General features: G+C 45.7%; 1 protein-coding gene across 9 annotated transcripts in view; it reads right to left on the bottom strand.

Annotated features, from left to right (window-relative positions):
• asap2a (ArfGAP with SH3 domain, ankyrin repeat and PH domain 2a) overlaps positions 1-25,849 on the bottom strand; it is a 99,142-nt gene that overhangs the window by 17,984 nt on the left and 55,309 nt on the right. For 5 of the 9 annotated variants that reach the window (XM_046366511.1, XM_046366516.1, XM_046366509.1 and 2 more), the window contains exons 5-13: positions 17,452-17,501; positions 15,596-15,725; positions 15,407-15,492; positions 15,242-15,317; positions 14,998-15,084; positions 11,498-11,613; positions 10,464-10,533; positions 7,815-7,902; positions 424-472 (exon numbers count right to left, since the gene is read on the bottom strand). In XM_046366511.1, coding sequence (XP_046222467.1) covers positions 424-472; positions 7,815-7,902; positions 10,464-10,533; positions 11,498-11,613; positions 14,998-15,084; positions 15,242-15,317; positions 15,407-15,492; positions 15,596-15,725; positions 17,452-17,501 — 752 coding nt within the window. Of the gene's footprint in view, positions 1-423; positions 473-7,814; positions 7,903-10,463; positions 10,534-11,497; positions 11,614-13,893; positions 13,903-14,997; positions 15,085-15,241; positions 15,318-15,406; positions 15,493-15,595; positions 15,726-17,451; positions 17,502-25,849 lie in introns of all 9 variants that reach the window. The other 4 variants (XM_046366514.1, XM_046366515.1, XM_046366510.1 and 1 more) reach the window with 3 other exon arrangements.

The raw sequence follows: 25,849 nt of genomic DNA, 5'->3' as shown, positions 1-25,849 counted from the left end.
GTGTGTGTGTGTGTGTGTGTGTGTGTGTGTGTGTGTGTGTGTGTGTGTGTGTGTGTGTGTGTGTGTGTGTGTGTGTGTGTGTGGATGGGGTGAGGGCAGGGTCAACATTGGGTTAGACTAGAGAGTGGAAAATGGATGTGTTAACTGTGAGAAGAGGTATGGGGAGAAAACAGGACACACCTTTCCCCCCCCACACACACACACACACACAACCCAAACGTGATGGAAACGTGTGGGTTGTGTGTGGAAAGACGTATGGGGGATCAACAGGACACACTCTCACATGACCCCCCCCCACACACACACACACACACACACACATAACCCAAACGTGAGGGTTGTGTGTGGAAAGACGTATGGGGGATCAACAGGACACACTCTCACATGACCCCCACACACACAAAGGAAGGAATACATACTTACATCTGACATTCTGGGTCGTCCTCGGCCTGAAAGTGATAGGTTCTGTCATCTAAAAGAGAGTGGGGGGGTGATAGAGGTGGGTGGGTCAGAGACATAGTGGAACAAGACATTTATCAAAGACCAGAACATGTAAGAGCTGAGAGCAATTCCCTTAAGAGCCCATCAAAGCCCCAGGGTGACAAGACTGATTACCAGGGATGGAAAAGGAACAAAAAAAGGACAAGTTTATGACTGTCAGCTACAGTACATACAGTAAGACACACAGTCCTCTACAGTACATACAGTAAGACAGTCCTCTACAGTACACACAGACAGTCATCTACAGTACATACAGTAAGACACAGACAGTCCTCTACAGTACACACAGTAAGACACAGACAGTCAGCTACAGTACACACAGTAAGACACAGACAGTCCGCTACAGTACACACAGTAAGACACAGACAGTCCTCTACAGTACACACAGTAAGACACAGACAGTCATCTACAGTACATACAGTAAGACACAGACAGTCAGCTACAGTACATACAGTAAGACACACAGTCATCTACAGTACATACAGTAAGACACACAGTCCTCTACAGTACATACAGTAAGACACAGACAGTCAGCTACAGTACACACAGACAGTCATCTACAGTACATACAGTAAGACACAGACAGTCATCTACAGTACATACAGTAAGACACAGACAGTCATCTACAGTACATACAGTAAGACACAGACAGTCATCTACAGTACATACAGTAAGACACAGACAGTCATCTACAGTACATACAGTAAGACACAGACAGTCATCTACAGTACATACAGTAAGACACAGACAGTCATCTACAGTACATACAGTAAGACACAGACAGTCATCTACAGTACATACAGTAAGACACAGACAGTCATCTACAGTACATACAGTAAGACAGACAGTCATCTACAGTACATACAGTAAGACAGAGACAGTCAGCTACAGTACATACAGTAAGACACACAGTCATCTACAGTAAGACACACAGTCATCTACAGTAAGACACACAGTCAGCTACAGTACATACAGTAAGACACAGACAGTCAGCTACAGTACATACAGTAAGACAGACAGTCATCTACAGTACATACAGTAAGACAGACAGTCAGCTACAGTACATACAGTAAGACACTATGTACTGTAGTTGACAGTCATCTACAGTACATACAGTAAGATAGACAGTCATCTACAGTAAGACAGAGTCCTGACAGTGTAAGACAGACAGTCCTCTACAGTACACACAGTAAGACACAGACAGTCCTCTACAGTACACACAGTAAGACACAGACAGTCCTCTACAGTACACACAGTAAGACAGTCACTCTCAACTACAGTACAACTACAGTAAGACAGACAGTCAACTACAGTACACGCAGTAAGACACACTCTCAACTACAGTACACGCAGTAAGACACACTCTCAACTACAGTACACACAGTAAGACACACTCAACTACAGTACATACAGTAAGACACACTCAACTACAGTACATGCAGTAAGACACACTGTCAACTACAGTACATGCAGTAAGACACACTGTCAACTACAGTACACGCAGTAAGACACACTGTCAACTACAGTACACGCAGTAAGACACACTGTCAACTACAGTACACGCAGTAAGACACACTGTCAACTACAGTACACGCAGTAAGACACACTGTCAACTACAGTACATGCAGTAAGACACACTGTCAACTACAGTACATGCAGTAAGACACACTGTCAACTACAGTACATGCAGTAAGACACACTGTCAACTACAGTACATGCAGTAAGACACACTGTCAACTACAGTACATGCAGTAAGACACACTGTCAACTACAGTACATGCAGTAAGACACACTGTCAACTACAGTACATGCAGTAAGACACACTGTCAACTACAGTACATGCAGTAAGACACACTGTCAACTACAGTACATGCAGTAAGACACACTGTCAACTACAGTACATGCAGTAAGACACACTGTCAACTACAGTACATGCAGTAAGACACACTGTCAACTACAGTACATGCAGTAAGACACACTGTCAACTACAGTACATGCAGTAAGACACACTGTCAACTACAGTACATGCAGTAAGACACACTCTCAACTACAGTACATGCAGTAAGACACACTCAACTACAGTACATGCAGGAAGACACACTCAACTACAGTACATGCAGGAAGACACACTCAACTACAGTACATGCAGGAAGACACACTCAACTACAGTACATGCAGGAAGACACACTCAACTACAGTACATGCAGGAAGACACACTCAACTACAGTACATGCAGGAAGACACACTCAACTACAGTACATGCAGGAAGACACACTCAACTACAGTACATGCAGGAAGACACACTCAACGATAGTACATACAGTAAAAGTCCCACATAACAGCATCCCAACAGTACAATGGACGAGGCGACAACGGTTGAGATTTGACTGTATGTGGAATCTATGTAAGACAGAGGTAAACGTTTACCAAACATCCTATTGTACAACAAAGTAAAAACCTGGAGGAAGTCCTATTGTACTTTATCCTCCTCCAGATCTGACTGATCTACAATTCAGATCCCCTGACAGCTGGGAGTTCTGACAGTCTCTCTCTCCCAAAGGCTTGTTTCCACCAGAACAAGCCCTTTCATATCCTGAAGCAGTAATATTGTCCTTTGACAGCAGGGTGACGGCCTGACGTGAGCACTTATTTCTGGCCCAGTGTTTATGAACTTCACCTCTCAGCTAAACTCAACGCACATCCCCAAAAACCTGACTGAAGAAAGAGTGCGAATCAAAGAAAGAGGGTGAATCTCCCTTGGTTACATGAGACTATGTGAGGACACAGGGAACAGATGAACGTGGATGAAATTCTAAATAGGCTGCTGATTCGGAGAAGCCTGTGTGGAGACAAAGTACTGAGTCTTCCCTGAATATGAATCTTACAGTGATTCAACTCCTTTCCCACTGCCCTCATTCCACTGAAAAACTCACATGTTCCCTTATAATCCAGACATAGACCATATCAACCACTTTTCTTTTTCTGTGATTCTCCTCTCCTCCCTAGTTCATCTGCAGTAGATATCTCTACTCTATGAGCTGTCATTAGTCCCAACACATCATCCCTCCTTGTTCTGTAGTGTCTAAAAGCCAGGCTTTGAGAATGGAGCAAAGTCCATTTGTAGAGGTACTTCTGTGAAACACAGAGGACAGAAAAGGACAGGAGAGAGTGAAGATGAATAGAGAGCGGAGAGGACAGAAGAGGACAGGAGAGAGTGAAGATGAATAGAGAGCGGAGAGGGCAGAAGAGGACAGGAGAGAGTGAAGATGAATAGAGAGCGGAGAGGACAGAAGAGGACAGGAGAGAGTGAAGATGAATAGAGAGCGGAGAGGACAGAAGAGGACAGGAGAGAGTGAAGATGAATAGAGAGCGGAGAGGACAGAGTGAAGATGAATAGAGAGCGGAGAGGGCAGAAGAGGAAGGAGAGAGTGAAGATGAATAGAGAGGGGATGAATAGAGAGCAGAAGAGGACAGGAGAGAGGAAGATGAATAGAGAGCGGAGAGGACAGGAGAGGAGAGGTGAAGATGAATAGAGAGCGGAGAGGGCAGAAGAGGACAGGAGAGAGTGAAGATGAATAGAGAGCGGAGAGGACAGGACAGGAGAGGGAAGATGAATAGAGAGCGGAGAGGACAGAAGAGGACAGGAGAGAAGATGAATAGAGAGCGGAGAGGACAGAAGAGGAGGAGATGAATAGAGCGGAAGATGAATAGAGGGAGAGGACAGAAGAGGACAGGAGAGAGTGAAGATGAATAGAGAGCGGAGAGGACAGAAGAGGACAGGAAGATGAATGAGATAGAGCGGAGAGGACAGAAGAGGACAGGAAGATGAATATGAATAGAGCGGAGAGGACAGAAGAGGGGAAGATGAATAGAGAGTGAAGATGAATAGAGAGCGGAGAGGACAGAAGAGGACAGGAGAGAGTGAAGATGAATAGAGAGCGGAGAGGACAGAAGAGGAGGGAAGATGAATAGAGAGCGGAGAGGACAGAAGAGAGGGAAGATGAATAGAGAGCGGAGAGGACAGAAGAGACAGGGAGTGAAGATGAATAGAGAGCGGAGAGGACAGAAGAGAGGGAAGATGAATAGAGAGCGGAGAGGACAGAAGACAGAGGAGTGAAGATGAATAGAGAGCGGAGAGGACAGAAGAGACAGGAGAGAGTGAAGATGAATAGAGAGCGGAGAGGACAGAAGAGGACAGGAGAGAGTGAAGATGAATAGAGAGCGGAGAGGACAGAAGAAGATGAATAGAGAGCAGAGGACAGAAGAGAGGGAAGATGAATAGAGAGCGGAGAGGACAGAAGAGACAGGGAAGATGAATAGAGAGCGGAGAGGACAGAAGAGGACAGGAGAAAGATGAATAGAGAGCGGAGAGGACAGAAGACAGAGAGAGTGAAGATGAATAGAGAGCGGAGAGGACAGAAGAGAAAGATGAATAGAGAGCGGAGAGGACAGAAGAGAAAGATGAATAGAGAGCGGAGAGGACAGAAGAGAGGGAAGATGAATAGAGAGCGGAGAGGACAGAAGAGGACAGGAGAAGAAGATGAATAGAGAGCGGAGAGGACAGAAGAGGACAGGAGAGAGTGAAGATGAATAGAGAGCGGAGAGGACAGAAGAGGACAGGAGAGAGTGAAGATGAATAGAGAGCGGAGAGGACAGAAGAGGACAGGAGAGAGTGAAGATGAATAGAGAGCGGAGAGGACAGAAGAGAGGAAGATGAATAGAGAGCGGAGAGGACAGAAGAGGACAGGAGAAGAAGATGAATAGAGAGCGGAGAGGACAGAAGAGGAGGAGAAGATGAATAGAGAGCGGAGAGGACAGAAGAGGACAGGAAGATGAATAGAGAGCGGAGAGGACAGAAAGAGAACAGGAGAGGAAGAAGATGAATAGAGAGCGGAGAGGACAGAAGAGGGAAGATGAATAGAGAGGAAGATGAATAGAGAGGGAAGATGAATAGGACAGGAGGGAAGATGAATAGAGAGGGAGATGAATAGAAGAGGAGGACAGAAGAGAGGGAAGATGAATAGAGAGCGGAGAGGACAGAAGAGAGGGAAGATGAATAGAGAGCGGAGAGGACAGAAGAGGACAGGAGAGATGAAGATGAATAGAGAGCGGAGAGGACAGAAGAAGGGAAGATGAAGGAGAGAGGAAGATGAATAGAGAGCGGAGAGGACAGAAGAGGAAGATGAATAGAGAGGGAGAGGACAGAAGAGAGGAAGATGAATAGAGAGCGGAGAGGACAGAAGAGAGTGAAGATGAATAGAGAGCGGAGAGGACAGAAGAGAGGGAAGATGAATAGAGAGCGGAGAGGACAGAAGAGAGGGAAGATGAATAGAGAGCGGAGAGGACAGAAGAGGGAAGATGAATAGAGAGCGGAGAGGACAGAAGAGAGGGAAGATGAATAGAGAGCGGAGAGGACAGAAGAGAGGGAAGATGAATAGAGAGGGAAGATGAATAGAGAGGGAAGATGAATAGAGAGGGAAGACAGAAGAGAGGGAAGATGAATAGAGAGGGAAGATGAATAGAGAGGGAAGATGAATAGAGAGCGGAGAGGACAGAAGAGAGGGAAGATGAATAGAGAGCGGAGAGGACAGAAGAGAGGGAAGATGAATAGAGAGCGGAGAGGACAGAAGAGAGGGAAGATGAATAGAGAGCGGAGAGGACAGAAGAGAGGGAAGATGAATAGAGAGCGGAGAGGACAGAAGAGAGGGAAGATGAATAGAGAGCGGAGAGGACAGAAGAGAGGGAAGATGAATAGAGAGCGGAGAGGACAGAAGAGAGGGAAGATGAATAGAGAGGGAAGATGAATAGAGAGGGAAGATGAATAGAGAGCGGAGAGGACAGAAGAGAGGGAAGATGAATAGAGAGGGAAGATGAATAGAGAGGGAAGATGAATAGAGAGGGAAGATGAATAGAGAGGGAAGATGAATAGAGAGGGAAGATGAATAGAGAGGGAAGATGAATAGAGAGGGAAGATGAATAGAGAGCGGAGAGGACAGAAGAGAGGGAAGATGAATAGAGAGGGAAGATGACAGAAGAGAGGGAAGATGAATAGAGAGGGAAGATGAAGAGAGGGAAGATGAATAGAGAGCGGAAGATGAATAAGAGAGGGAAGATGAATAGAGAGGGAGATGAATAGAAGAGGGGAAGATGAATAGAGAGGGAAGATGACAGAAGAGAGGGAAGATGAATAGAGAGGGAGATGACAGAAGAGAGGAAGATGAATAGAGAGGGAAGATGAATAGAAGAGGGAAGATGAATAGAGAGGGAAGATGAATAGAGAGGGAAGATGAATAGAGAGGGAAGATGAATAGAGAGGGAAGATGAATAGAGAGCAGAGAGGACAGAAGAGAGGGAAGATGAATAGAGAGGGAAGATGAATAGAGAGGGAAGATGAATAGAGAGGGAAGATGAATAGAGAGGGAAGATGAATAGAGAGGGAAGATGAATAGAGAGGGAAGATGAATAGAGAGGGAAGATGAATAGAGAGGGAAGATGAATAGAGAGGGAAGATGAATAGAGAGGGAAGAGGAATAGAGAGGGAAGATGAATAGAGAGGGAAGATGAGAAGAGAGGGAAGATGAATAGAGAGGGAAGATGAATAGAGAGGGAAGATGAATAGAGAGGGAAGATGAAGAAGAGAGGGAAGATGAATAGAGAGGGAGATGAATAGAGAGGGAAGATGAATAGAGAGGAAGATGAATAGAGAGGGAAGATGAATAGAGAGGGAAGATGAATAGAAGAGGGAAGATGAATAGAGAGCGGACAGGACAGAAGAAAGAAGATGAATAGAGAGGGAAGATGAATAGAAGAGGGAAGATGAATAGAGAGGGAAGATGAGAAGAGGGAAGATGAATAGAGAGGGAAGACAGAAGAGAGGGAAGATGAATAGAGAGGGAGAGATGAAGAGAGGGAAGATGAATAGAGAGCGGAGAGGACAGAAGAGAGGGAAGATGAATAGAGAGCGGAGAGGACAGAAGAGAGGGAAGATGAATAGAGAGGGAAGATGAATAGAGAGGGAAGATGAATAGAGAGGGAAGATGAATAGAGAGCGGAGAGGACAGAAGAGAGGGAAGATGAATAGAGAGCGGAGAGGACAGAAGAGAGGGAAGATGAATAGAGAGCGGAGAGGACAGAAGAGAGGGAAGATGAATAGAGAGTGGAGAGGACAGAAGAGAGGGAAGATGAATAGAGAGCGGAGAGGACAGAAGAGAGGGAAGATGAATAGAGAGTGGAGAGGACAGAAGAGAGGACAGAAGAGAGATAAGAAAATAGAAGAGAACAAAAGGGAAGGGAGTAAAAAGGGGTAAACCTACGTGAGATGAGGTCAAAGCTCTTCTTCTCTTCTGGGTTATGTTTCACCTGACAGGTGAGGAGGTTGAGTTTGGCCGGCGGTCGGTTCGCCTGAACGAGGGGAGGACAGGAAAGAAGAACAATGAGAATCAGCGAACGCAAAGCATAAAGGAACATGCACCCTTCCCACCGAAACAAAAATACAGTGCTCCCTCTTATAGTCATCACATCGGTAAGTTTGATCACTAAAGTTGTCCACATGCTACCAGAAACACGTTGGAAAAGTTGGTGCATATATTATGACTACGCCCCTTTGTCGGTGATTGGTTAACAGTTGGGATCCAATAGTCTTTGTTGTCATTCATCGAGGGACGACTCGTTTTCATCCACATTCTTTCACCGAAAAATACTGCACCAAACATAGTTAGATGTAAAATCTCACGACTAAGATCTCCATGGCAAATTAAGGACAGATTTCTTGCGTCATCTTCGAATTAATTCGGACTATTCTGGCTACAGCATCTCAAAATGGACAAACAGTACTATTGAGGCTTTTTTTCTCATTTTTCAAGCGAAGATCTTTTAAATGAATATGCGAGCACACTCGTTCGGTTCAGCTAGCAGAGTTCAGCTAGGGGTCAGCCGAACTGAAGCGGTTCATCACAATAACCATATTCACCAGAAGAGGTGTGCAATGTACCTGGATAAAAGCATTAATTTAGCCGACATGCATCAACGAAAACATATTATGCTTGCTATAAAACACGATGTACATTACAACAATCTGATACAGGTCCTGGACTGCAGAGCTACTTGAGAATCAGTACAGCATAGAATAAACCACTGCGAAATTCACCTTCCTTTCTCCATTATTTATTACATCATAACATAACACTACTAATAGCCAGGCTCTCGTATGCAGTTTTCATAAGTAATATTTAGGTGTTTAAGGTCTGTCAGAATGGGCCTGTCCATGGAGGATTAGCTTCTGTACTGTGGTTTTCTGCTCTGCAGTGGAGGATGAAACCAGGCCATGGCTGGGGCTCAGCTCAGGGTGCTTAAAAACCATTCCTGATTGCTTTCCCTGCTTCGACCTCTACATACAGCTGGTTGGCCAGGGAGAGGAGGGAGAGCTCATATGTGAGGTATATTATTTTTTTATGAGAGAGAAAGGGTAAGGAGAGAGGTAGAGAAAGTGTGGTGTGTATGTGTCAATTTTGAAAGAGAGAGAGAGCGCGAGGCGAGGGACAGAGCGAGGGTGTGATAAAGTACACAAGAGACAGAGGAGAGAGCAAATAAGAGGAAGATAGAACAATGGCGAGAGAGAGAGAGAGAGAGAGAGAGAGAGATTACATCTAGTGTAATGCAGGGAAGTAGAGCCTGCTACAGTGAGAGCAGACCAGAGGGTGATATCAATAGGCTGGTGAGACTCCGAGTGAAGCGGTGCAGGTTAAGTAGCTACGTTAACTAGCCTGACAAGAGCTGCATCCCAAATGCCTTTTGACTTCGAGCCCTATTGGTGCCATTTGGGATGCATCCAAGAGATATAATACTGGTTCACCTGTAAGAGTGACTGACATTAACACTAATACCACCACCATTTTAGCTAAATTAACTTTATGAACTTTTAAAAAACACACAAAAAAAACAGTACCTGTGCCTGGTGTATGTAAAGTACACCAGGCACCAAATACTTTCTGGAGTCCTCTTGATCCCCACTCCCGCCCCGTAGCTCTACCACCTCTGATCCCTCCCCATGGAAATGTTTATTATAATGAAGACACTAAACTACAACCAAAAAGTAAGAAATAGCAGAAAAGTAGGGTAAGAATAAAGAGAAATTAAAAAAGATATATACGAATAAAAAGAATAGGGAGAACAGGACAAAACAAGAGACGACCAGACTGGATAAGACAGGACGGGACAAGACAGGACGGGACAAGACAGGATCGGACAAGACAAAACTAGTGGATAAGCTGCCAGTTAGCAGAGAGCTGATAATTAGGTAGGATGTGCCATAATTTAACTTGTCTGGGGTTGCCTGGTGGCATTTTAGGATAGGAATAGATCCCAGGTGGATCTCTCCCGGAGGCCAGGTCAGACAGTAAACTAAACCAATGTATGGTTGAAACATTGGAACTGATTTTCGAAGTTAACAGTAGAACTATTTTGCAAATGGTTAATGAAATCAACAGGAACTGTTTTATTGTGCTTGGAGATTAAATTAACATGTCGGTTGCCTGAAAGGTTTGATAAACAGTGATGACGTCTGATATGACAGAATTAGTGTTGATCGACTGACTGGCTTGAATATGGGTGAAGTGTAAGCGAACAGGCTAGAGCCACTTGCTGGATCAAATCCCTGAGCTGACGAGGTAAATATCTGACGTTCTGCCCCTGAGCAAGGCAGTTAAACCCACTGTTCCCCGGGCGCCGAAGACGTGGATGTCGATTAAGGCAGCCCCTCTCTGATTCATTCAAGGCATTCAGTTGTACAACTGACTAGGTATCTCCCTTTCCCACTAGCCTTACTGTAGATGAACGCTAACTGGCTAGGAGTAGGTTGTCTTGCCCTCTGTGTGTGTGTGTGTGTGTGTGTGTGTGTGTGTGTGTGTGTGTGTGTGTGTGTGTGTGTGTGTGTGTGTGTGTGTGTGTGTGTTCACATTACTCACCGTCCCATGTGATATGGTGAGGTATCCATTCTTCACTGAACACTTTCTCTTCTGCCACACTTTCCTTATCCTGGGACACACACACACACACACACACACACACACACACACACACACACACACACACACACACACACACACACACACACACACACACACACACACACACACACACACACACACACACACACACACACACACACACACACACACACACACACACACACACACACACACACACACACACACACACACACACACACACTACATCATGAAACAGAGACATCCACATAACAGCCCAGCGCCAGTGTGACACACTAAACACCACATGAACCAACCAAACCAGTGCAATGGCTCATTAGTATGTGCAGAGGCATATGTAAATGACTCAGAGTTTGGGCAGTGTATTCCTGTCTATGGAGAGACACCCAGACATAAAAAGAACATTAACAGAGATTCTCTGGTACTTTTGTATACTTTTTCTTTTAGCCAGTAGTTCTGAAAGTAGCACCCACGAGCCAAAAGTGGCCCCCGAACGTCGTGTACTACGTCACATATGGGCAGACACAGTATTGTGCACCACGTCGTTGCCCCTCTCTCCCACTCTGCTGTGTGCGCATCTTTGATAGCTGTCGCTCAAATGGCGAGTGGCTGAAGCTCATTGGCTGGAACTTGAATAGCTCGGGGGCTGGCTCATGTGGGGGGGAAATGTATAGAAAATGACACAGCACAGCTTCCAGAAGAAAACAAAATGTGGCTTTCAAACTAGGGATTTGGTGGCTAATGGAAATATGGCAGTCATTCTGCTAATAGATGATGCATGTACGAACGATCCCATGACACATCTGGCCCAAAGCAAAAGGTTTTGAAAAAAAAAGAAGACATAGTTGGTCGCCAAAGTTGCCGGAGTGGGCCTATGGATAAATGCCATCACAACGAGTGTACTTTGTGTGTTTGTTTTGTCTGGCCTTGCCATTTGGTTATTTGAATGTTTGTTGAAGATGATGCAAGTTCAACAGGAGAGAAACACTGACCCGTCACTCTTCTTGTAGAGGTTCCCACAGCGCTCAGTACCGTGCTCCTTGTTTCCCTGCGGCTGGTGCAAACTGTAGGTAGCGCTCTGTCGCACCTGGGAATCCTTCAACAATATCAGCGCACACACACACACACACACACATAAGGATCTATGTAGGCAAAGGCACAAGACACTGCAGTGGGTGTGGTAAGTCTCAATTGTCTAAAGTGGCTTCCTCTCCTTGTTCATTTTCCTTTGTCCGCACTGATCTGAAAAATTCTAGATAAAATCTAGGATATGAGAGCAATATGGCATATCGGGACGCTGGCTGGAGGATTTGCTTTATTGTAGATGAAGTAGAAAAAGGCAAGGAAGGGGAGCCTCTAGACTATTGAGATGCTGCCACTAATAAATAAATAAATAAATAAATATATACACACACTTCTCAAAAAAATAAAGGGAACACTTAAACAACGTAACTCCCAAGTCAATCAACTTCTGTGAAATCAAACTGTCCACTTAGGAAGCAACACTGATTGACAATAAATTGCACATGCTGTTGTGCAAATGGAATAGACAGCAGGTGGAAATTATAAGCAATTAGCAAGACACCCCCAATAAAGAAGTGGTTCTGCAGGTGGTGACCACAGACCACTTCTCAGTTTCTATGCTTCCTGGCTGATGTTCTGGTCACTTTTGAATGCTGGCGGTGCTTTCACTCTAGTGGTAGCATGAGACGGAGTCTACAACCCACACAAGTGGCTCGGGTAGTGCAGCTCATCCGGGATGGCACATCAATGCGAACTGTGGCAAGAAGGGTTGCTGTCTGTCTGCATAGTGTCCAGAGCATAGAGGTGCTACCAGGAGACAGGCCAGTACATCAGGAGACGTGAAGGAGACCATAGGAGGACAACAACCCAGCAGCAGGACTGCTACCTCCGCCTTTGTGCAAGGAGGAGCACTGCCAGAGCCCTGCAAAATGACCTCCAGCAGGCCACAAATGTGCATGTGTCTGAAACAGACTCAGACTCCATGAGGGGGGTATGAGGGCCCGACGTCCACAGGTGGGGGTTGTGCTTACAGCCCAACACCGTGCAGGATGTTTGGCATTTGCCAGAGAACACAAAGACTGGCAAAGTCGCCACTGGCGCCCTGTGTACTTCACAGATGAAAGCAGGTTCACACTGAGCACATGTGACAGACGTGACAGAGTCTAGAGACGCCGTGGAGAATGTTCTGCTGCCTGCAACATCCTCCAGCATGACCGGTTTGGCGGTGGGTCAGTCATGGTGTGGGGTGGCATTTCTTTGGGGGGCCGCACAGCCCTCCATGTGCTCGCCAGAGGTAGCCTGACTGCCATTAGGTACCGAGATGAGATCCTCAGACCCCTTGTGAGACCATATGCTGGTGCGGTTGGCCCTGAGTTCCTCCTAATGCAAGACAATGCTAGTCCTCATGTGGCTGGAGTGTGTCAGCAGTTCCTGCAAGAGGAAGGCATTGATGCTATGGACTGGCCCGCCCGTTCCCCAGACCTGAATCCAATTGAGCAGATCTGGGACATCATGTCTCGCTCCATCCACCAACGCCACGTTGCACCACAGACTGTCCAGGACTTGGCTGATGCTTTAGTCCAGGTCTGGGAGGAGATCCCTCAGGAGACCATCCGCCACCTCATCAGGAGCATGCCCAGGCGTTGTAGGGAGGTCATACAGGCACGTGGAGGCCACACACACTACTGAGCCTCATTTTGACTTGTTTTAAGGATATTACATCAAAGTTGGATCAGCCTGTAGTGTGGTTTTCCACTTTAATTTTGAGTGCGACTCCAAATCCAGACCTCCATGGGTTGATACATTTGATTTCCATTGATAATTTGTGTGATTTTGTTGTCAGCACATTCAACTATGCAAAGAAAAAAGTATTTAAGAATAGCTCATTCATTCAGATCTAGGATGTGTTATTTTAGTGTTCCCTTTATTTTTTTGAGCAGTGTATATATGACAAGCATGCACTAGTGAGGTCATCTCCTCAGACGAAGTGACACAGGGGAAACAGAGGGGGAGGGGCCAAGGCAACGACATTTGAAAGATATTCTAAAGAAACATCTTCAGGGTTCTGTGTCTAATGTTACCATTGTCAACAGAAAAATCTAGGAAGACAGGGTTGTACTCATTAAGTCACAACGTAGCACAATTTAAATGAAAAACTAGTCTTTCAGAAGTACAGATAGTACCTTCGCATTTCACTGTGTGCAGAGGGTTTACTTACATTTGGTGCTTAATGAATACAACCCAGACCCCCCCACTAAATCCCCTTTAGAGACAAATGCTCTCTATTGAAAATGCTTCAGACAAACTTGACACCACGACCACCGATAGACAAGCACAGCAAAGGGGGCGCTGAGGACACACTTACTCTCCTAGACTTGGGTCACAAAGGGGTGGCGGCAGCGAAGCAAAGAGGAGAACAGACAGGTAAGACATTGAGGCAGTAGCAGAAACAGTAGAATAGTTCTCCACGTAGTAGCCGACGCCAGACAGGACGGAAGTACGTGTGTTAACCGCACGTCTCTTTGGATAAAAGCGCCTGGGAAACGAGAGCATTAAGCACATCAAGCGTGCTTAACCATCGACCATTAATGACTGCTCTCAATGAGCGTGCTAAAGTTGACAGGGAGTGAAGGGGGCTTTGGTAACGTACATCAGGGTTTTGAACATGTAAGTGCATCACTCATAGGATATGAATGAGGCAGACTAGATGAGATAGACGGCTTATATTATTGGATGACTAACTTGGGTATTAGACAGTGAAAAGACTAGGCCTATAGAGTTTGAGGGTTGCCGTGTGTGTGTGCGCGAGAGATCTGGATGGAATTATGTGATCCTTAACCCATAACAAGTCCCACCCAGTTGACTACTTAAAAATGGGAGGATCTCATTTGCTTTTGCTCAACTCCTGTGTCCTTTCTCCTACCCCCTCTCTCCTCTCTCACTTCCTTTATTTTTTTTTAAAGGTCAAAGGTAATTGCAGAGAGACTGCGAGAAGAAGGAACGTGGATGAAAATGTGCTTGCATGAAATGGCTCTCCACTCGTGCATCAGGCAAATGTTGACACAGGTGGAATCCCAAATTAAATGTGTAAAGTAAAAACACATTTTATAGATGATAGAAAAAGTAGCATAAGGTTTTTAAATGTTTGCATGCTTTTCTCCTTCGAGAAAACAATGCCTGATTCAAAGGGGGGGGGGGGGGGGGGGGATTTTAAAACACGTCCGCGCTTGCAGCCTAAGTAGTTAAATCGTGGAGGGTAGCAGACTCCTTCGTTCGTACTACAAACAAAATGAACACGCTCTTCAACCACTTATCAGTTTCTGGGTCATGGAGGAGAGGAAGGAGGAGACGAGGAGAGGATGGACTTTTGCCCAAATGAGAATCTCCTAATGGTGAAAGTCCTCAATGGCGCTGCTCATGCTAAAACATACTGTGGGGCACTAGAGTGGTCCAAGTCTATGGGTGTTACCTCCTTCTGCTCCACCTGCAGCGCTGACTTGAGGACGTCCCGTAGCTGAGTGAGCTGCTTCCTCTCCTCGTCCTGGGCCTGCTTTATCTGGAAAGGTCAAAGGCCACACAAAGGCCACAGGGGTCATACAAAAGGTTACAGAGTCAAACAAGAATATGTTTGATGAATTCAGCACACTTGATGAAGGAAAGGGAAGTCCTTATGTACCCCATGAAGATGTCAACAGTAGTCTTGAGGAACTCACCGTGTGTAAGTCTGTGGCTAGTTTCTCTATGGATGGTTTGAGGTTGTCTACTGCTTTCAGCCCGTCCTGAAAAAAACTAAGGGGAGTGACAAATCTACATCAGCCACTTTCTCCACAAAGTTAGCACTTGGTCAAATGCACACGTTCACTGACTGCAGGACTTACTTGCACTGTGCGTGGAAATATTTGATGAGATTCTGGAGTAGGTCCACCCCTTTCTTGATCTTGATCTCGTTCACTTTGAGAAGATACTGCGAGACATCATTTTACAATGTCAGAAAACCCTCCACTACAGCTGTGGACATGGCCCAACCTGGCAACCCAGGCCTGAGCTCCATCCCTTTCCTTACCCACCTCACACATCTGCAGCTGGAAGAACCTCCTCTCCTTCTCCATCTCCTCTGCAATTTCCGCCCCGCTGATCTCCGTGCGGATCATGCCGTGCTGCCGCGCGTGCTCCTTCTTCTCCTTCTCGATCTTAGTGCTGGGACAGGAAGTGACATCGTTGTGGGATGGGGTCAAAGGGCATTTCCAACCACAGACACACACCAAACAGGAAATATACAGTGGAAGGGCATTCCATGCAAAAGGGCATTCTTTTCTAGCTCAGCATATTCCCTTTAAAAAGGATGCAGCATTTGGCTCCTCCTAAGAGGAAGCTTAGGGAGACTTAAGTGACGCCTGTTTTCGTTCAGATTTGAAAGCAGACGGCCTCTCACTCATGCCTTTGGGTGTTAGGTCCTCGTCACTGTGGCCCATCGCTAAACCAACGTTAATGATTTCCCTGTTTTTTTCCCCCACCTCTGCCTGCAGTCAGTAAACAGCTTGGCCCATTTGGAACCATCAAGACACAGATGCAACAAGGCCATTCCAAAGGAAACCGAACCAAGGGGGGGAGAAAAAAAAATACAAACGGATCATACCAACAAAGACAAGACAGAGAGGGGGGGCATCAAACGGATGTCAAAGTGGTGTGTGTGAATGCATGAACCAGCGCTGCACTATGGTCTGCTCCTGCAAGTCTACGTAACGTGCTATCATCTACTGCTGTTCCGGAAAACATTGGATTCAAAAAGACACTTAAAAGAAGTCAGTTCCTGCCGCTGCGTCACAAACATTCATCCGTCTCAGGTAAAGTCATCTGCGTTATATTCGGTCATTTTGGGTGGCTCCCCCTTTTTTTTGACTCAAACCGTCATTAGGTAAGACATCAAGATGTGACTGCTTTCATTAGTAGAACACCTACAAAGCTGTCACCTTAATCCTCAGCCCAGAAGCATAGGAGTAGAGAGAAAAGCTTCAAAACAGCCACAAGAACCACCAAAGACGGTTGACACAGAGATGGAGACAGCGGATCAAAATGGGACTCTGTGGTGATGTGCTACTCAGGGTGCTACTCGCAAACTTTAAGGCGGTCGGGGGCCAGAGTGGAGTTTGGGGCAGAGAGTAATCTCTTTCGGTCTGCAAAACAGGAAAGGTCTCATCATAACCGCAGACAAAGAGATTAGAGATATGAGAACACATCCGATTGTGATCTGAAAAGTTCAAAGAACATCAGAGCAGATGGGACAACGACGTTCTAGGCCAAGCATAGTACTGCCCTCCGCTGGCAGCAGACTAGCAGAGAGTGTCAATGGAGCAACAAGTCAGTACCGTCTCGTCGTCAGATCGGCGCGGCAGAAGAAAATGCATTACCCTTTCAGTAAAGAATGTCCTTTGCAGCTTGGAAAATATATCAGAGTACTATAAAATGTCATATACCGTTGCATGCAAAAATCACAGTGTAGACAGAGAGGGGTAAAGATGGCTTATTAATTCTGGGTGTATTCATTGATGATTGCAAGGTGAGGTTGGTTGGGGGAATAGTGGTCATTACAAGCACAGAGATGAGACAGGACATTTCACATTGCATCTCATTCAAAATATTGCTTATGGTGATAAATTCTTCTTTTTTTTAACAATCGGGCTCTATACCAATGACAAATATACCGACAAATGCATAACTACTATGACAGTACCAATATCTAGAGGTTATCAAAACGCTTGTGAGTCAGTTGAACCGACTGCTACAGTACGGCCATAGAATGAACCAATGGATCAAAAGACAATGGACTGATCTGATCGTCTTCAGTACTCTAAGCTAATAATGTCAATTGGCCAGAACCTAATTTCATATTGGCGGTAGTAAAATACTTTGGAAAAAAACTTACACTTTTGTTTCATAGTCTTTCCAGGACTTATCAAACGGCTTTTTCAGGTCCTGTGAAGAAGAAAAAAGCAGAAAGAAACCAACGTCAGAGCTTCCAATTCAGAAACAAAATGATTCAGTTTTTGTTGGCACCTAACACCACTCGTTAAAGAGGCTAGAAAAACATAACACGGTCATAGCGCACGTTGTGATATTAAGCATACCACGGCACACACAGACAGCGTCACTATATCTAGAAGGCACTGACGCTACGGTACACATCATTACTCCAGTCAGTTAATGTTTACGGGATGTTACAAGCTCAGGGAAATCCCCATCCTGGTCAATCTCCCTGCACTAAGCAAAAAAGGTCAACAAAGCACGCTGCCAATACGTGACTCAGTCTTGTCATCCTTTTCCTCGTCGTTGCCGTAGGACGACAATAGCGTACAAAGTGCTACCGTTGAAAAGAAAAAGAGCAGTGTTCAGAATCGTAACGTGGTTTAAGTGGCCACACAGCTGAACAGATTTCCCATGGTAATAGAGTAGTGTTCAACAGCTGTTTGATCAAATGTTAAATTATGCAACGCTTTTCAGGCACCGCGCCAATGAATAAACAGTGATTAGGGACAAACAAAAACAGACATTAACTGGCGAAATTGCTCGTGTCATTTTTCCTTCAAACACCGCAGCCATAATTGCTGCTTCCGAGGCCATTGAAAAAAAGAGACCATGGTAAAACACGATGAGATCAATGGATTATCTGATTGCACACGGAGAATCTGCTTGTTTCTTTTCATGTTGATTTGCTGATTGCATCCCAAAATCAACAATTGTGGAGAGCACTGATTGCTACTGTAAGTGTTGTTTTTTTTCAGACTAAAAAAAAGAAATGGCAGTGCAGCCCGCAGAGATTTTTATAGTCATTAACTGGAATGAAAAATGAGTTGGTATAAAATGTGATGCATCCTCTAACAAAAGCGAATCTTTCTAAAGCTTTGTTACAATTCACATATTATGGCATTACAATAAATATGTTGCCATTTTGCGGTCATTATATTAAATAGATTGCCTGACAGCCCATTCTCTTAGAGATGTCCCCTCTGTTGACCCTGGGCCCCTATACACAAAGCAACTCAGAGTAGGAGAGCTGATCTTCTCAGGTCCCAACCTTTCAATATAAAATTCATATTCATTCATATCTAAAAAAGGCAAAACTGATCCTAGATCAGCACTCTTACTCTGGGACGCTTTGTGGATACCAGCCCAGACCTCTTCAAAACAATTGAGGCAGTCATGGATCCATGGTCATTGGATCATGGTCTGACGAAAGAGAAAGAAAGAGATAAAGAGAAAGTGTGAGGGAAAATAGAGGAAACAAGATTTAAAAAATGACAAGGAGAACACTGGCTAAAAATACAAGCCGCAGAAGCGAGACGAGTTGCGCAGAGCGGCACATTGTCCAAGTGCAGCATTCCTCTCTCATTCACAGCGGCTCGATGGGAAGTTAAGTGGGGAGCTAGCTACTGAGTGAGTGGGGAACAACAGTGGGGAGTGAAGTGGGGAGCTAGCTACTGTGTGAGTGGGGAACAACAGTGGGGAGTGAAGTGAGGAGCTAGCTACTGTGTGAGTGGGGAACAACAGTGGGGAGTGAAGTGAGGAGCTAGCTACTGTGTGAGTGGGGAACAACAGTGGGGAGTGAAGTGAGGAGCTAGCTACTGTGTGAGTGGGGAACAACAGTGGGGAGTGAAGTGAGGAGCTAGCTACTGTGTGAGTGGGGAACAACAGTGGGGAGTGAAGTGAGGAGCTAGCTACTGTGTGAGTGGGGAACAACAGTGGGGAGTGAAGTGGGGGAGCTAGCTACTGTGTGAGTGGGGAACAACAGTGGGGAGTGAAGTGAGGAGCTAGCTACTGTGTGAGTGGGGAACAACAGTGGGGAGTGAAGTGGGGAGCTAGCTACTGTGTGAGTGGGGAACAACAGTGGGGAGTGAAGTGAGGAGCTAGCTACTGTGTGAGTGGGGAACAACAGTGGGGAGTGAAGTGGGGAGCTAGCTACTGTGTGAGTGGGGAACAACAGTGGGGAGTGAAGTGAGGAGCTAGCTACTGTGTGAGTGGGGAACAACAGTGGGGAGTGAAGTGAGGAGCTAGCTACTGTGTGAGTGGGGAACAACAGTGGGGAGTGAAGTGAGGAGCTAGCTACTGTGTGAGTGGGGAACAACAGTGGGGAGTGAAGTGAGGAGCTAGCTACTGTGTGAGTGGGGAACAACAGTGGGGAGTGAAGTGAGGAGCTAGCTACTGTGTGAGTGGGGAACAACAGTGGGGAGTGAAGTGAGGAGCTAGCTACTGTGTGAGTGGGGAACAACAGTGGGGAGTGAAGTGAGGAGCTAGCTACTGTGTGAGTGGGGAACAACAGTGGGGAGTGAAGTGAGGAGCTAGCTACTGTGTGAGTGGGGAACAACAGTGGGGAGTGAAGTGAGGAGCTAGCTACTGTGTGAGTGGGGAACAACAGTGGGGAGTGAAGTGAGGAGCTAGCTACTGTGTGAGTGGGGAACAACAGTGGGGAGTGAAGTGAGGAGCTAGCTACTGTGTGAGTGGGGAACAACAGTGGGGAGTGAAGTGAGGAGCTAGCTACTGTGTGAGTGGGGAACAACAGTGGGGAGTTAAGTGAGGAGCTAGCTACTGTGTGAGTGGGGAACAACAGTGGGGAGTGAAGTGGGGAGCTAGCTACTGTGTGAGTGGGGAACAACAGTGGGGAGTGAAGTGAGGAGCTAGCTACTGTGTGAGTGGGGAACAACAGTGGGGAGTGAAGTGGGGAGCTAGCTACTGTGTGAGTGGGGAACAACAGTGGGGAGTGAAGTGAGGAGCTAGCTACTGTGTGAGTGGGGAACAACAGTGGGGAGTGAAGTGGGGCGCTAGTGTCAGATGATGAGTGTAGCTGGTGCATGAAGTCAGGCGCAGGAGAGCAGAATGAGTGAGCAACGTACGTTTACTCAACAAGGCACAAGGTAACAATTACACTGGACCAAAACAAGACGGTAAAGATAACGCTCAGGGGAACACAGCACCCGTCAAAATCCCAGGCATCAAAATAAACCGAGCTGAACATGTAATAATCCCCACAACACCATGGGGGGAAACAGAGGGTTTAAATACAGGAACAAATAATTGTGAAATGGAACAGGTGTGTGAAAACAAAGACAAAGGAAAAAGAGGATCGGCGACGCCGACCGCCGAGCACCACCTGAACAAGGAGAGGCACCGACTCCTGCGGAAGTCATGACAGCTAGCTTCCACACAACAACATGGAACATGGCAGGTCAACTTAGCTGTGTGGAATGCTGGAAGAGCACAGCCAAACAGGGTTCACCTCCCATCCACTCTGCCAAATCAACAGCAAATCAACATGCACCCTCTCTTTAATGAGTTTCACCAGAATAGATATTTGGGAGACAGAGGCTTTAAAACAAAACGTAACACTCCTGTGAAGTTCTTATCTTGCAGTAGCCTCTTTCTTTGTTTGAGTTTCTTAGTTAAATTCTTACCTCCGTTACCACTGTCCTTGTCAAATTGAAGACAGTGGACTGACCTTGAATGCTTCAATGTGAAGTGTACTTTCCTGTGCTCCTGAATGGGATGGGTCCACTGTTGGAGGTGATACAGTAGTGGAAGATCCACATGCCTGTCCAGTGAGTTGGAACGGGACCTATTCAGACTGCTACGCGGACAGAGCCTTTTCACCAAGACCTCAAATAGAAAACATGAAATTTACAGCTTTCAACCTCTATTCCAATGTCGTCTTGAACCTGGTCTTGTTGCTGTCAAGGGCACCTGTTACAATTCCATGAAATATGAAAGAGCCTCTACTCCCTAATCTCTTCTTGGTGAGAAATAAATGGTGAGATCACTCCTTTGGCAGAGCTTCTTGGAGCTAAAAGCCTCCCAATAATTGTGCGTTGTCAGTGATGTGTGTGATGAGTCATTGTGTGTGTAAAAAAACTACTTTAAACAACAATAAATACAAAGGATCAGAAGGTTTAGCGCTGGAAGGGATGACATCATCCCAGCGTCAGGTCTAATATGTAAATCCCCTTGGCTCTGGTGTTTTGTAGTCTCAGCACTTTCCGCCAGTCTGCTTATGTTCAGTGTTTGGAGTGGGAGTGTGGTTAAGGAGGTGGACACTGGACAGAGCTTAAAGGCCCACGCAGCAACAATAACCCATATGAACCAAGTATGAGGGCCTGAGCCAGCACTGAACCGCAGACAGACAGGGAGTGAGGATGCTGTATCTTGGTTGGTTGTTCCTGTTTGGAACCGTCCTTGGCTGCCACCTTTCCAACAAGTCAGTTTGTCACATTTCTGCCCTGCTAGTGCTGCCCCAGTCAACTGGAAGTGATGTTATTGTGAAGTGGACATGTCTCGGAGCAGCAACAACTCAGCCGCGAAGTGGTAGGCCACACAAGCTCACAGACATGTGCTGAAGCGTGTAGCGCATTGAAATCACCAGTCTTCGGTTGCAACACTCACTACAGAGTCCCAAACTGCTTCCGGAAGCAACGTTGGCACAGAAACTGTTCGTCGGGAGCTTCATGAAATGGGTTTCCATGTCCGAGAAGCCGCCATGTGCAATGCCAAGCATCGGCTGGAGAGGTGTAAAGCTCACCCCCATTGGACTCTGGAGCAGTGGAAACACGTTGGAAGCGGTTCTTTTTTTAAATTTAACTAGGCAAGTGAGTGAAGAACAAATTCTTATTTTACAATGATGGTCTACCCCAGCCAAACCCTCCCCTAACCCGAATGACACTGGGCTAATTGTGTGCCGCCCTATGGGACTCCCGATCACGGCCGGTTGTGATACAGCCCGAGATTGAAGCAGGGTCTGTAGTGACACCTCTAGCACTGAGACGCAGTGCCTTAGACACCTGCACCACTTATAGCAGCAAAGGGGGGACCAACTCCAGATTAATGCCCATGATTTTGGAATGAGATGTTCAATGACTTTTAGCCATGTAGTGTAGTATATTGAAAGTGTGTGCTTCCACACAGGTGTGGTTCCAGAGTTAATCACTTAACATCCCATCATACTTAGGGTCATGTATAAGTGGCCAGTTGTCCATTATTTTAGCTACCGTAGCTGGAAGATCTCAGTGACTTTGATAGTGTGGTCTCAAAGGAGCATAGGGGGTTTAAAGTGTGTGTGTGTGTGTGTCACCATACCTCAACCCAATTGAACACTTACGGAATTTCTCATGAAAGAATAGTGCCGCATTCCTCCGATAGAGTTCCAGACACTTGTAGAATCTACGCCAAGGCGCATTGAAGCTCTGGCCCCTATTAAGATACTTTATGTTGGGTTTACTTTATTTTGGCAGTTACCTGTAACAGTGTACCTAGCCCTTTTCAACTGAAGTAACTTATACATCTTAATCGTGGCTTACTTTAAGCTCTCCGGGGCCGTCTCTGCCTCAGTAGAAGCAGACGGGACCCAGGCTGATGTCACCAGACAGACCAGTGACGACTTGTACATCTTTTATCAGACACTGTCCATGCGGAAGTACCAACAAAGATGGCAGGAAGTGAGAGGAAACCAAAAAACTACAGGGTCACTTTGTGCCAAAACCTTACAGCCCCAGAGAACAGCATGTTAAACACCTCGATCTTTCCCCCAGTTGAGGTTAAACAGCAGGATGGAGAGATGAGTGGAGCGAAAAATGGCCTGTAATGGACCTGAGAGGAGCCGCAAAGTATGTAGGTAAGCGGCTACTTTTCATGGGTCCACTACTCTCAATAGGCCTGGAGTTGAACCACTTCAGCAGACTCCTCCAATGCATCACTAGCTGAAAATGTACTCTGCGGAGGGTTTGTTTCAGTGAGGACAGAATATATCCCAACTACCGTGGAGCACAGACGCTCTCTTTGAGCATAGAACAGTTGCTTACATGACACTTTCACAGCCCAAGCCCTCAGGAGTCTACTGCTCTCCATCCCCCACAGCAGGAGAAATCAGTGCTGTCTCAAGTAATCCCTACCATTATATCACAGCTCTATCATAATAGGGCTACCGATGTTCATATTCCAACATAATAAGTCAAAATCGTGAGCCTATAAAGTTGAATCCCATTGTTAGTTCTGTTACTGTTACAAATGGGACGCACACTGTGGCTAGCAAAAGCTAAACCAATGCTATTAGTTTAAAAGTGAAAGCCATAAATATGGATATCCCCTCAGTTTACAAATCACTTAAGGGGCTTGGGCTGTGGCACTTAAACGTGCAGAGTTGGATTTTTTTTTTATATCAGTAACCTTGTTCATAAACCTGAATTACACAATTAGCACTGAGACAGTTTGTCCTAGTAGGAAGCCCACTGTGGGTAGCTCTCCCTGTTCTATTGGCTCAAATGTAAACATCAGTGACCTGTCGACCTCTGATCGTTTTTTGTGCTTGCTCGGGAGACCTTTACAAGCAACTCCGAAATGGGCAACAAATAGCTTGCATTAACATATTTAGCCTCATGAAGCGGATCACTTGCTAACGTCGACAACATTCATATACTGGCCATCGCTGAAACTCCTTTAGATACAGTGTCTTCAAAAAAGTATTCACAACAATCATCTTTTCCCACGTTATTGTGTTACAGCCGGAATTTAAAATGGCTTATAAACAAACAATACCCCATAGTGTCAAAGTGGAGTTGTTGCAAGACAAAGTACTTTTTTTTTTTTAAGTAAAAATTTCTCAAGTCAACAAGAATTCAACCCCTTTGTTATGGCAAACCTAAATAGGTTGAGGGGTAAAAAAAGAAAGAAAAATAAGAAGCAAAGGGACCCTATTGGTAGATTGATACAAAAAGTGTTTAATGGCTCAACAACATTGTAGTTTTTCCACAATACTAACCTAAATGACAGAGTGAAAAGAATGAAATGTGTACAGAATAAAACAAATATTCCAACACAAGCATCCTGTTTACAATAAGGCACTAAAGTAAAACTGAAAAGAAGGTGGCAAAGACATAAACTTCATGTCCTCGACGCAAAGCGTCATGTTTGGGGCAAATCCAACACAACACGAGTGCCACTTCATATTTTCAAGCATGCTGGTGGCTGCATCATGTTTATGGTATGCTTGTCATCGGCAAGGAATAGGGAGTTTTTTAGGATAAAAATAAATGGAATAGAGCTAGTCACAGACAAAATCCTAGAGGAAAACTCGGTTTGTCTGATTTCCAACAGACAATTCCCTGTTCAGCAAGACAAACTAAAACACAAGGCATACCAAGATAAGGCCTAGTTACAGTTTTGACTTATAATCGTCTTGAAAATCTATGGCTAGACTTAAAAATGAGGGGAGGGTTGCTGTTTTAACAACTGAGACATAAACTGAACAAGTTACACAGACATGTGACTAACAGAAATTGAATAATGTGTCCCTGTAAAAAAAGGAGGGGGTTCAAAATCAAAAGTAACAGTCAGTATCTGCTGTGGCCACCAGCTGCATTAAGTACTGCAGTGCATCTCTTCCTCATGGACTGCACCAGATTTGCCAGTTCTTGCTGTGAGATGTTTCCCCACTCTTCCACCAAGGCACCTGCAAGTTCCCGGATAATTCTGGAGGGAATGGCCCTAGCCCTCACCCTCTGATCCAACAGGTCCCAGACGTGCTCAATAGGATTGAGATTTTGTCTCGTTGATGGCCATGGCAGAACACTGACATTCCTGCCTTGCAGGAATTCACACACAGAACATGCAGTATGATGGCATTGACGGACCCTCCACCTCCAAATCGATCCCGCTCCAGAGTACAGACCTCGGTGTAACACTCATTCCTTCTCCAATAAACCCAAATCCGACCATCACCCCTGGTGAGACAAAAATCGTGACTCGTCAGTGAAGAGCACTTTTTGCCAATCCTATCTGGTCCAGCGACGGTGGATTTGTGCCCGTAGGCGACGTTGTTGCCAGTGATGTCTGTTGAGGACCTGCCGTTACAACAGGCCTACAAGCCCTCAGTCCAGCCTCTCTCAGCCCATTGCGGACAGTCTGAGCACTGATGGAGGGATTGAGAGTTCCTGGTGTAACTCAGGAAGTTGTTGTTGCCATCCTGTACCTGTCCCACAGGTATGACGTACCGATCCTCAAGGTTTTGAAAGAGAAAAGACTAAATTTGTCCAGCAGATAACTTTCTTGGAATAAATGTTAAGAAAACAAAAAGAGATGGAACTTGATTTGAGAAGGAACTAAAACTCCACTACCCCCTACGAAGATTAATGGGGAACCAGTCGATAGAGTAACCACATATGGGAATCGAAATAGACTGGGAATCGAAATAATGTCCTTTGGTCTAAAACGCCTGATTGGAAACATGCGAGTGCAAGACCAAGTCAAGCTACAGCGCTTGATTAAGACAGCGGGAAGGATAATTGGTA

Source organism: Oncorhynchus gorbuscha, linkage group LG10, assembly GCF_021184085.1.
Source record: "Oncorhynchus gorbuscha isolate QuinsamMale2020 ecotype Even-year linkage group LG10, OgorEven_v1.0, whole genome shotgun sequence".
Classification (NCBI taxonomy): Eukaryota; Metazoa; Chordata; class Actinopteri; order Salmoniformes; family Salmonidae; genus Oncorhynchus; species Oncorhynchus gorbuscha.
This window is presented reverse-complemented; position numbering and strand designations above follow the sequence as displayed.